The sequence below is a fragment of the Juglans microcarpa x Juglans regia genome, chromosome 2S, assembly GCF_004785595.1.
Source record: "Juglans microcarpa x Juglans regia isolate MS1-56 chromosome 2S, Jm3101_v1.0, whole genome shotgun sequence".
Classification (NCBI taxonomy): domain Eukaryota; kingdom Viridiplantae; phylum Streptophyta; class Magnoliopsida; order Fagales; family Juglandaceae; genus Juglans; species Juglans microcarpa x Juglans regia.
Genome location: NC_054597.1, coordinates 32042830 through 32055942, shown reverse-complemented (window position 1 = coordinate 32055942; position 13113 = coordinate 32042830). Strand labels below are relative to the sequence as shown.

Below are 13113 nucleotides of genomic sequence, written 5' to 3'. Positions count from 1 at the left end.
CACCTAATTCATTTGATTTGGTTGAACTTTGAGAATAATTATTTTTATAATCAACAATCATTTTATTAATACCTAACTTGATATGGTGAACTCGATAGTATTGTTCTTCCAGGTTCCGGTCCGAGAACTCGGATTTCAAAACTAGGTCAAAACCCGGACCGGGTTAGCTTGAGTCAAACCTGAGCCGAAACTCAGATTGAAACCGGTTTTTAAAAACCAGGAACTTGGATTCCGGGTTGCACTCTTTTTTTTTTTTAATCAAAGCCTATACATGTTATGAATATTTCATGAAAAAAAATGTTGATGCTTCATTCAAATTCTATTTATTTAATTTTTTAAATTAAAACCTACATGTTCCTTGACCACCAATAAAAAATCACATGGAGAAAAGAGTAAAAAAAAAAAAAAAACCATAAAATTGATGATTCATTAAACATAATATGTATTTTACTTTTGAGTTTCTGTCTATTTAGTTGTTAGAAAGGAACAAAAAAAGAAACATCAAAATATTAAAAAAAGAAAAAAGGATCGGGTTATAAACTCAGGTTCTGAGTTTAAAATTCAAAATTCAGATCGGGTGTACTCCAATTTTTTTATGCAAGTACCGGTCCAGATTTATTTCAGGCCAAAATCTATCACCAAAACCCGATTATTTGAATTTTGAACCGGTCCCAAAAAAAATCCGACCTGAATAAACAGGTCTAGAACTCGAGACAATGGAGAAGGGTCGCCCATTTTTCATCATATTTAAAACTAGCCAAGGTCCCACAGGACATTAGAAATATAAATTTTAGACCAAAAATGGGTAATTTGGACCCCACCTTTGTCATAAAATTGATTTCCAGAACTAATAATTACTTGATTCCAAGAGCCGGCATCCAACCCACACAACACTTATTATATGCGGCGGCTTAATTGAAAAACAACAAAAAAAGGTGAATGAATGATGAACCAACCAACCCCTCAAGTTGGGGGTTTCAAAGCCGACGGAGGGTGGCTCACCGGTAGTTGAGAGACCTTGGCTTATTAAATTAATAATAAGTGAATAAAACCTATTATTGTGAATAAATAAATAGATCTTGTCTTTTTTATTTTTCTTACCAAAAATATTTATTGAAGAAATCTCTAGATGTAAGCTTGATGTAGATTTGTTAATATAAGAAAATAGTTTTAGCTATTTTTATCTCTTTTTATGCTAATTTCAGCCTTTTTAAAAAAAGATGAAATAGTACGAATAATGCTAAATATAGTGCTAAAATATTTAAATCTCACGCTTTTCTTTTGAAAAAAAGTGGGTAAATCTAAAATTTACAGGAAAAAATTATTTTTTAATAATATACTCTATTTTTTTCAAAATAAATGCGCGGGATTTACAGTTCTTAAAACTATATATATATATATATATATATATATATATATATCTAGCATTGCTGTGCAATTAATGTTGTTACTTTATGTATTATAAGTTTTCTTTGCAAAAATATGCACAAGGAGATTCTTGTAATGTAAATTCTATGGATTAACTAATGTAACACATTCACATACCTCATAAACTAATATGCCACGTTATATTTTATTTATCCATATTAAATGATGATCATTAACAATTCGATATAAGATATTTTTCAAATCGTTAATTGCATATATAATGCAGATAATTAAGAAAACAGATATGTCTCAAATATTTCACAAAGAGACATTTGCCAAATTAAAGGAATTATGGATGTAGGGGTCAAATCAGCAACCTATAATTTAGTCTTAAAATAATATTAAGAAGAGATAAAATAAGTTGACTTAAATTCTTAAAAGTAAAGACACCCAGACTCTTAAAAGGAAAGAAACTCAGACTCCTAAGAGGAAATTGGTTCACAAAGTAAATTAAACGTAATCATTCTAAGAAAATAAACTCTTATATAAAGAGGAGATTCCGACAAATCTGACAAGCTCTCTGCAGAAGCTCCCTACGCTAAACTCCACCACACATAACAATTCTAAAAGATCTTCTCTAAATTTTTTCATTGTATTGTGAGATATGTGAGATCATGAGAGGTTGTAAAATCGGCTATTATAATGGATTTTGTTCCCAAACAACCCGTGAATCTATATATTATGCCGAGCTACGTAAATTTTTATATCTCTTTTTATTTATTTTTATTTATTTATTTATTATTTATTTTATGGATAAACACGAAAATCATTGCATCGAAATTCGAATCATCAACGTGGGTTAGAAATTATTTTTTTCTCCATCTCATCTGTTGTGCAATTTAAGTCATTAACAATGAACTAGCAGTAAACATTATCCGTCTATATTCATGACGAAGAAAAACTGGAGCAATGGTCTCACTTGCGACCTAATAATGCGAGGGAAACAAGAGATCCAAGATCCAACTCCTTGGACACAATTAAGGCCTCGTTTGTTTTCAGAAAATATCTCATCTCATCTCATCTCATCTCATCATTATAACTTTTTCAAATTTTCATACAAAATAAAATAAACAATTCAACTTTTTCAAATCCCAAAATAAAAATAATACTAAAAAATATATTTTAATAATATTTTATTCAACTTTTTAACTTTAATCTCATCTCATTTCATTTTATCTCTGAAAACAAACGAGCCCTAAGAAAATACAAAGAATGCTTCCTACCTAGTCAGTTTTGTACATGTTCGGATGGTTCCATCAAGTGTCGCAGACCAAACATCGAGCAACTATTTTCGACTAATATATAGCAACGACTACTTTTGAATAGAAAAAAATGCATGACTTGTTTTCATTGAAAACAGCTTAAAAGATAGCAAAGTGCAAACTTATTTTAAGTGACTGTTTGGAATTGTGGTAGAAGTAAGTATGTAAATAGCTTTAAAATCTCTTTAATGAAAAAATTAGATTGTGTGGATGTTATATATTAGTTTTTTCATAATGTGGAACATAATTTAAATTTTAAAATGACTGATAATGGACAAAAATAATTATACAAATTTAAAATAATTACAACTTTCAAACTTTTAAAGATTTAGTCATAATCTTTAAAAATTCAAATAATCATCATTTCTAATTCATAAAGCACTTTTTTAATTTGTTTCCAAACAAACGTAACATGTTTAAAGTATTTTAAACATATGGTTACCAAATAATAAATAAATTTTTAATAATAAAATTTATTATTTAAGTTATAAACTATAAGCTTTAAAATTATAAATTATATTTGTCACCGTAATCCTAAATATAGACCAAGTTATTGAAATGGGGGCACAATCAGAAATTAGGAAGGTGTTCTGGGCCTACCAAATGTATAAACTCAAACTCTACTAAGGGCTGTTTTGTGGGCTTTATCTGTTAGGAGGCCCATTTGTTGTATGAGTTAGCTTTGTATTCAAGTACATTTTCGGAAAAAGTTTAATACGAATACAATTTCTCCTCCTCTTTGTTCTTGGAGGTTGATCACCCTCGAAGTTGATCACTATTCGTTCTAATTTCTTTCATATTTCTTCTGCTTTACTTTCTTTTCATCCAAACACTTATTTCTGGGTCTGTTACAAAAAGAATACTTACAGGTTGCAAAATAATCAATAATACTATCTAGGTTGCAGAATGATTAAGGAATAAAGTTAATAATATCGCCATTAGTACCTATTGAATACAAGAAGCAGGGGAATCAGCTTAGTGTTCGCTCGGGAATCAACAACCTTATAATTGAAAATGACTCTCTCTGATCATGGTAAAGGAGCTGCAACAGCCTGAGCCATCCATGTCTATGTTAGGCAATGTCATAAAGGATGCAAAGGAGTTTATGGCAAGGTTCAGCAGCTGTGAAGTTCGACATGTAGGAAGAATGTAATGAAGCTGTGCATAGGCTTGCAAGACTTGCTTCGAATGTCTATGACATTAGCTTGTGGTGGGGATCTTTCCCTGATGTAATTTCTCAAGTCCTTTAGACAATAGTTAGAAAGAACTAAGATATCCTATAGCTATGCTTCTTCTCCATAGTTCCAATTTAAATGCCAAAAGCTTGACTAATATTCTTTTCATCATCTTTGTCAAAATCTCTATTATGACACTGTATGTGTCTGTCACTAAATAATCAAATTGATTAGAGCACCACGACCATAATGGAAGATGTTGTTTGGTAACGGGAAGCCCAGTCCACCCACCACCATCTTTAATTTCTCTACGCTTTAATGCTTTGTTGTACTGATTCATCTTGGTATTGTTCAAAAGAAGCAAAAAGGGCATAGACAACTGTGCAACTGTTATGCTTTCCAAACTTTCAAGGAAGAAAAGGACGAGAAACAAAAAAAAAAAAAAAAAAAGGAACAAGAGTCAAGGAAACACCCATATCTTCCTTTGTACACTTTCTCTTCTTTTCAAGGCTCACTACTGCTAAAGCAACCCCACCCCTTGGAATGCATTTGACAGAGTGAGCGAGAAGCTTTGAATGCACATATGATAGAGAGAGAGAGAGAGGGGTCATGGCCTTCTTTTCCTTTCTTGCTAATCAGGGAAACCATCTAGTCTCGTTTGTTGCGATAGTTAATCTCATCTCATCTAATTATTATAATTTTTTTAAATTTTTATATAAAATATAATAAATAATTTAACTTTTTTAAATTTCAATTCAACTTTTTCAAATTTCAAAATAAAAATAATATTAATAAAAATATTCTAATAATATCTTATTCAATTTTTAACTTTCATCTCATCTCAACAAATAAAACGAGACTTTGAAATTCTTCCAGAGCAATGTTACATTTCATAATTTATTTTAAGAGTGTAATCCTTAATCATATGTGGGATGGTTAGCATCACGGAAAATGATAAAATTCAATACCAATAACAGTATTTCTCACTGCGCCAAGTTCCAACCACAAAAAAGAACTGTTCAAATCTAATTACCATCTATTGTCTTCCTGTACACATTTTATTTATCCACCAATTCCACATCCCTCCGGAAGCATTTCTCTATATCTTCTACACCCTACTTCCAGAGACCAATATATCTTAATTTCCCAAGATAAATACAAAAATTTATCAAAAAATAAAAAAGAATGACATCTCTTTAACACATACATCCCGCCAACTAAATCAAGGAGGGATTCTCAACAATGTAGTCATTAACATCCCCGGGCTCTTTTCCTGCCACCATTCAATCTGGCCCTGCAGCAGCCTGTTTGCAGCTTTCATGGCCATGGAGATTCATGCACCCTGGCATTCTGCTTGCATGGCGCTGCCACTCATGAGTCATGACAGTTGGGTTTTCTTCAAAATCACCCATAATTTCACTTGTCATCCACAAAAATTCTGTGTATGAAATCCCGGAATCTTTTGGAGTAAAGCTTAGGATCCACCGCTGAGATGGAGGTGGGATCCACTTGCAATGACTTGTAGGCATGTTCTAGCTTTTTGCTAATATCATAATCTTGGAGAATGTCAATGATGCCAAAGAAGAGAATCACGTCAAAGATCTCCCCACCACCCTGCGAAGGGGTTGAATTACTACTTCCACTACCTGAATGCTGATCCACGCCAAACCTTGACACCCGCTCTGCTCTTCCAGGCATGTTTGCCCCTAACCGGATCAGTGGGCCCCTGGAATATTTGGATGCATAGAGATTAGAAAAATCAGCACATGATACAAAGGTCCATGGGCATGATCATTCTTAAAAATCGAGTCAATCATGGGCATAATCATTACTTGACTGCTCCATGCATTTATCCATTATAATATTCTTTCCGTGGGAAGAAACAAAGCAAACTCAGTGAAAGTCACGAGAAGTTCTGAAATAACAAACAAAAATTATCGAAGGAACAAATAAGAGAACCTTTTCCACTTACAAGTTGCAACACAACAAACAAATGCATCCATAATTGCTGAGTCAGTGATTGAAACAGACCAGACAATTCACAAAGAACATTTTGCTTCCATCTAGAAAAGCACGAAGACCCACACACAATTTCTGTCCAAGAAACTACTCCCAATTTTGCATCAAGTCACTTCAATCATTCCAGCCAACAAGACCAAATTTATACAAAGAGATCAACAACTCAAAATGTGAGAAAGAAAGGAGTGGGGAAACTAACATATCAACCACAATTTTGTTGTTTGGCTTAGTTGATACTCTGACATGGAAGTAGTTTTCTGCTTATTGAACCCGTGCCCCAAGTCCATAAGCATTAAAGCTAAACATGTGTCACATGCATAGCAGTGAAGAGGCTGAGAATTATGGGTCCCAATAAAAAAAAAAAATTGATAGGAATAAATGGATTGTATATTGGCTTAATAATTTGATTTGTAAACTTAACCAGTACTTCCATTGCTACAAAACGCGTATATGAGGAAAACTAGCATATCCATAATCATGTCCTCGCTTAAATTATTCTCCTACTAATGTGAACATAGTCGAAGTGCTCAGAAATGGCTAGAGCCCCAAATAAGGCATTCTGTCTGGTAATTAAAACAGAAAATAGGATAACATTGGAGAGGGGTTTTGTCTGCTGCAAGTTACAGCAATCCACAGCAATAAAAATAAGAGAATTGGCAACATTAAAGAATAAAAACACATACCGGCCTACCAGAATCCAATCCATTTCCTGCAGCTCTACTTTATTTATATCATAACCTTGTTTGAATGTGTCATCAAGATGCATATCTCTTTTGCCTGAAAAAAGAACACAATACAGCAGTAAAAACCTTTGAATTCTTATACGAGTTTCTCCAGAAATCTGTATTAACTTGCGGTGACAATTACCAGAACGCGTGTCATAAGGGGACATCTTCATCTCATTGACTGAGCAATCATCACGGAAGTGAACGCCAATTAAAAGACTGTAATCCATGATTCTCTCCCCTTCCAAGAATTCACAGTCTCTATCGATTTGCCTGAGTACAAACCATGATATAAGACCAACACTTAAGGATGTTAGAATCAGAGCCCACATATTAGCAGGCATTTCAGGGGGAAATAAAGTAAAACCAACTTGCAAGCATATCCAACTCATCAGATTTACCAGATAAGTTCTTGAAACCAAGAACATTCCAAGCGAAAGACATAGTTCAAATCAAGGTCTTTGAGTGTTGTTGTCTCATCTATTTCCTCTTCTGGCTTGTCAGTTGTGCGGCCATAAGAAGAACCTTTAAGGTCAAACCTTTTGTGGATTCGATACTCCGAACAAAACAGATTGCCCATCACGATGAAACGCATCTGATTTATTTACTATCAAATTATTAATATAAACTTATAATGGACTAGCATCAGATAATCAAAGCTTACAAAAATTCACTCTCACAACTCTACCTTTTGACCTCCCACTGGTTTAACACAATGAACGCCAAAGAATTTTGTTATCAACGAGTTCTTGTACTGATAAACATGTTGGTAGTAACTTGGAAGCATCCTAATAAGCACCTGAAAAAGGTGACATATTAAAGGTGGCAATACCATGCATTTAATGAATTTCGAAGTAAGAAAGTAAGAACTACATAAGGAAACAACCGTTTTTTGACCACCCCATTGCTAGACTGTACTTTTCTGAAATTTCCTAGTTGCGTGTTCCATTTCGTTTCAACTTGGATGAAATAAAGAGGTTGGAGGGTGTTGGCAACTGACCTTGACCTCAGATTTCTTGACAGTTTTTATCATAAATCGGTCATCTTGTGTAAGGTAGAATAAACTTCCGCTCTTCCCAGGGGAAGACAACTCTCTAAGTGCGTCATTTCCACAAATAGCAAGCATGTAATCCGCCGGATCTATTGTAAACAGTTCCCTCAGATGTCTAGAGGCCAAACAAACAGGTTACCACCATTTGATAGAAAAGCCAACAAATACACAAGCTCCCAATATTATGGGAATCCAAAAGGCCAATCCCAACCAAATTAATGAATTATAATAGGAAACTGGAAAAGGCCGAAGCCAGGCAAAATTTTGTACAGTAACATCAATACCTGAACACCACCGGACAATAATCCTTCCATTTGAAGTCCAAAGACTGATGCGGCGGCGTACACTTAGACCCTTCCGGAGGAAACCTTGTCCAAAACTTCTCCTTGGGATCGAAATCCCCTGGCCTGAGCTCCCTCCATGTTGAAGCATGCTTTCCAACAGAGTGTCTGCAAGATAAAATCAACCAGATAACCAAATATTTTTCGTAGAACACCCAAAAACCCACAAAACCAAAACTGGTGGTGTCGATGCAAAAATATTTAAAGGAAAATAAAAGGAAAAACGATAAAGCACCTAATACCCAGTTGGAGATTAAGCATCAAATCGTAGTTCTTATGCCCCTTGGATATCATCTGCCCAGGCTTCTTAATCTCTCCATTGGCCAACAAGCACGGACTCCTCGGTGTCTGCCCGACAGAACCTCCGTAGCTACACTCCTTACCGCCCTTATAGAACATAGACGCCTCCACATTATCTACAATATCACAAGTAATATCGCCAGCCTCTCCATCCGATTCCCAGATGCAAATCCGCGGAAAATTCACATTCCTCGCAACATCCAAATCCACATTCTCAACATCCACAGACGACCTCTTCCTCGCAGCTTCGACCTGAAAGTGAAAATCCTTACCCCAAGACCCGACAGTGCTGCTCCCATCTGCCCAAGTGAATACTCCTTTACCCTTTGGCACCTCATTCTCCCAATACCCCTCATACTTATTCCCATTGGCCCAAATCAGAACCCCTTTCCCGGAAATAAACCCGTTCTTCCACTCACCAACATACTCATTCCCATTGCTCCAGACATATCTTCCTTCACCATGCTGCAAATTGCATTTCCATGAACCTTCATACACATCCCCATTAGCGTAGCGCTTCACGCCGAAGCCGTGCTTACGATCCGCGACCCAGGAGCCCCTGTAGGTGCCTCCATCGATGCCAATGAAGTTTCCGTGCCCCTCCATTCGGCCCGACCTGAATTCTCCTTCGTAGGTTGCTCCGGTGGGCCACGAGAACTTGCCTTTGCCGCTTGCCTTGCCTTTCTTCCATTCCCCTTCGTACATGCACCCGTCCGACCATAGATATTTGCCGGTGCCGTGCGGGGCCTTACCGAATAACGTTCCAATGTAGAGGTCCCCGTTTAAGAGGACCTTCTCGACGGAGGTTGCGGTGGTTGTGGCAGTGGGAGTCACGCGCCTGGAACCGGCTGGGGATCGTGTCCGACCCACCACCACGCACGGCTGCGAGACCACGAACTCCACCTCTTCTTCTTCTTCAGATTTTCTTTTCTTATTATCGCTGTTGTTTGGGTTGATGGCTTGTTCAGAAAGACCCACTAGAGTCTCTAGCATTTCTTTATGTCCTTACTTACTCTTCTGCAGATCTGTAACTGTCACCGGAAACTGGCAATGAAATGCAGAGACGTCGGCATGGTTGCCGGCTGAGGCTAGATGGGTGAGGGACTTTGGTCTCGATTATCGAATCTGGCAACTGTTGCTTGGGAGAATGGTGGAGAATCCCAAAGACAGAAAAGTAAAGCAAATGGATTGTTGTATTTTCATTGCATCGGGAAGACGAAAGGAAAGAAACTTACTACAACAGCTGGGGAAAGTAAAAGCGAGAGTGCGAGAGAGAGAGAGTTTAATTCGCTTTTTGCCCGAATGGCATAGGGAAAGGGATCGTTGGTGGCGCCCCCACCTCTAGTGCCGCTTCGCCATTTGCGAGACGAGTGAGTGAGCGAGCGAGCAGGAGAGCCAAGCAGGAAACGTGCGTCCCTCGCCTTCCCACTCGTGAGATTTCAATTTTATACGGCTGACGGTATCAATATATATGTAATATGTATATATAATTCGAATTGTTTTTAATATTCTAAAATTCGTTTTACGCTTCGTTTACTTTATAAACTCATTTCAAATCATCTCAATTTATTATTATAATTTTTTTAAATTTTAATATAAAATATATTAAATAATTTAATTTTTTTAAATTTTAAAATAATAATAATATTAAAAAATAATATTCTAATAATATTTTATCATCTCAATTCAACTCAGTTCAACATCTAAATAGTCTTAATTATCATTACAGGTAATGATTAGATTAAGCTGGGTTTGGATACACAAACTTTTTTATCTCATTTCATTTCATCATTATAATTTTTATAAATTTCCATACAAAAATATAATAAACAATTCAATTTTTTCAAATTTCAAAATAAAAATAATACTTTATATCTAATAATATTTTATTCAACAACTATTCAAAATATTTCATCTCATCTCGTTTGAACTGTCTATCTAAATCCAACCAACATTATATGTAATTATTTTTGTATGGTGTGACTATTTTGCCTCTTATTTTATAACTATGCCTCATTTGTTTTCAGAAAATTTTCTAACTCATTCCATCTAATCTAATCATTACAGTTTTTTTAAATTTTCATATAAAATAAAATAAACAATTCAACCTTTTCAAATCTCAAAACAAAAATAATATTAAAAAAATATATTCGAACAATATTTTATTCAACTTTCAATTTTTATTTCAACTCATATCATCTCACATGTAAAAACAAACGAGACCTAGAGTCATTTTATAAAAATCATAATTTTAGATTTACTCTATTTATAATAAAATTACAAAAAATAATGTATAGATATTTTTATCTTAAATATTTTTTCCTCCTCACCCATTAAAAAAACAATTAAATTTTTTTAAAAAAATTCTTCTCCTATTATTCACCACTTCATTTTTCACACCTTATAGAAAATGACCGTGAAAAATATCCTCACACCTTATAAAAAAGTTTTAGATATAAAATATAAGAGTAAATAGTGACTGATGTATAATAAATCTTAATTTAAAATATTATTTTATTTATTGTTTTCATTCGAGGTTTTACCCGAAAGAGAGACGTTCAAAAAAAGATTATCCTAGGAATATAAAACGTTCAAGAAAAGTAATACTTTCGGACACTTCTCTTTCTTATCCCAGCAACTGATTAAAAATAATAGAAACTTTTTATAAATTGGAACTTCAAAATAAAAAAAAAAAAAAAAAAACCCACATTTCCACTTAATTAGGTGGAGAAGAGGGCTCAAGATTAAATTTGTAAGAGCATTGTCATTTTCCCATTTTCATTTTCAAACTTCTAGGATGCTCAAACTAAATAAATAAATTGATGCATTCAATCTCTAGTTTTACACTTTGAACATATCATCACCATTTTATTTGGCAATTGGCATTTATCTAGCTTTAAGCTCTCTATATTGCAATATTTTGATGAAATTGAAAGTATAAAAAAAGAGGGAGTTTGCTGATCATGGAAAGAAAAAGTGGAGATGATGGGTGAAAATTTTTGGTTTTTTTTTTATTTAGATATTTATGAGTTTTTGTATATTTGGAAATGAAATTACAAAAAATGTTATAAAAAATATTGAAAAATTATATATATATATATATATATATTACACTACCATCTCATTTTCATCTCATTATGTAAGATGTAATACATTTATTACTATTAGAAGATTCTTTATTAGGTGATTCTTTATTATCCAATGATAGTAAATGTGTCATATTTTATATAGTGAGATGAAAGTGATGAGAGTGTGGTGTATAGCATTATTCAAAAATACTTCCTTCCAAAGAATAACATGTTAGATGGGAAAGTTCTATACACCATACTAACATTCTACTTTCATCCCATTATGTAAGATGTGACACGTTTATCACCATTGAATGATGAGTAATGTTATGCTTCATACTCTATTCTATTTTCATCTCACTATATAAGATGTGATATGTTTATCATTAAATAAATGTCAAATATATTTATCACTATTAGATAATAAGAATCATCAAATAAAAGATCATCTAATAGTGATAAACGTGTCACATATTGCATAGTACGATGAAAGTGAGATAGTAGTATGGTATTGTATAGAATTTTTCTTGGATGATTATTTATTTGATGATTTTTTAACATCCAATAGTGATAAATGTACTACATCTTACATAGTAAGATAAAATAAGATGTGAGTATGGTGTATAACATTACTCAATTTGAAGGGATTCAATTTTTTCTAATCTAAAAAATTTAAGATATTTCAATTAGGAATGTCAAATCATGTTAACGGGTCGTATTCGTGTCGTATCAAAACATATATACTATACTATATGAGTCAACCCTAACCCAACTCATTAATCTTATCGTGTCAAAATCTTAAACTCTAACACAACATATTAACATAACGGGTCGTGTCAATCCGTTTTGACCCGTTAGTAAATACTAAGAAATAAGTTAACACGATTCAACCTATTTCAACCCATTTATGTAAAGAAAAATTTTATTCATAATCTCCACACACCAAACTTTTTTATTTTTTTCTCTTACTAAATGTGTGGTATATGAATGATGAGTAGAATAATTCAATAAGTTCATGAAGAATAAAATTAAAAAAATAAAAAATAAAAAGAAGTGTGGTGTGTAAGGATGATGAGTAGCAAAACTCGAGTTGAACAGATCTGAAATTTACCCGTTTGACTTGATTAAATTTAGTATAATTTTATATAAATGTTAAAATCACAATATTTATAAAAAATATAAAACTAAATACAAGTCTAAAATTACAATCTAAACAATAAAAATATCGAAATTAAAATCCTAACAATTTTACTTTTAGTTATAAGAATATAATTTTAACTTTAATTTTCTTAACGGGTTGACCCGTTATTAACCCATTAAACAAACATGTCTTAACGAGTCAACCAGTTTTGATCCGAATCTGTTAAGACTAAAATATAACCCTTTATTATTGTGTCAGGTTAACTGATTGTGTCATATATTGCCACCCATAATTTCTTCTGTTTCTAGATTATAGAAAATATATATATAAAGAAAAATTTATACATCATACTACTATCTCACTAAATAAGATGTGACACATTTATCACCATTAAATGATCATTTATTACATGCTTCTTTATCATCTAATGGTGATAAATGTGTCACATACAACTTAGTATGATCAAAATAAAATAAAGATAAAAGTGTGGTGTATAACATTACATATTTTCTAAAAAAAAAAATGTTGGAAATCTTTTCCCAACCCGAACGTGTAAGATTCTCATTTTAAGTTGACATCTCTACAGAAATTGATAATATAACT

At 33.3% G+C, this 13113-nt stretch overlaps 1 protein-coding gene across 1 annotated transcript; it reads right to left on the bottom strand.

The window, feature by feature from the left end:
- Positions 1-4825: 4825 nt before the first annotated feature.
- Positions 4826-9745, bottom strand: LOC121251433 (phosphatidylinositol 4-phosphate 5-kinase 2-like). Its single transcript, XM_041150692.1, has 8 exons — positions 8237-9745; positions 7945-8109; positions 7610-7775; positions 7298-7408; positions 7011-7204; positions 6752-6882; positions 6568-6661; positions 4826-5591 (listed from the first exon to the last, which is right to left on the bottom strand). The coding sequence occupies exons 1-8, from the start codon at positions 9292-9294 to the stop codon at positions 5282-5284; spliced, it is 2229 nt and encodes a 742-aa protein (XP_041006626.1). The 5' UTR covers positions 9295-9745; the 3' UTR covers positions 4826-5281.
- Between the last annotated feature and the right edge of the window lie 3368 nt (positions 9746-13113).

Coding starts and splice junctions, on each gene's coding strand:
- LOC121251433 (XM_041150692.1), bottom strand. CDS start 9,294: ATGCTAGAGACTCTAGTGGGTCTTTCTGAACAAGCCATCAACCCAAAC. Junction 8,110..8,236: donor AATCTCCAACTGGGTATTAG/GTGCTTTATCGT, acceptor TTTATCTTGCAG/ACACTCTGTTGGAAAGCATG. Junction 7,776..7,944: donor TATTGTCCGGTGGTGTTCAG/GTATTGATGTTA, acceptor TTTGGCCTCTAG/ACATCTGAGGGAACTGTTTA.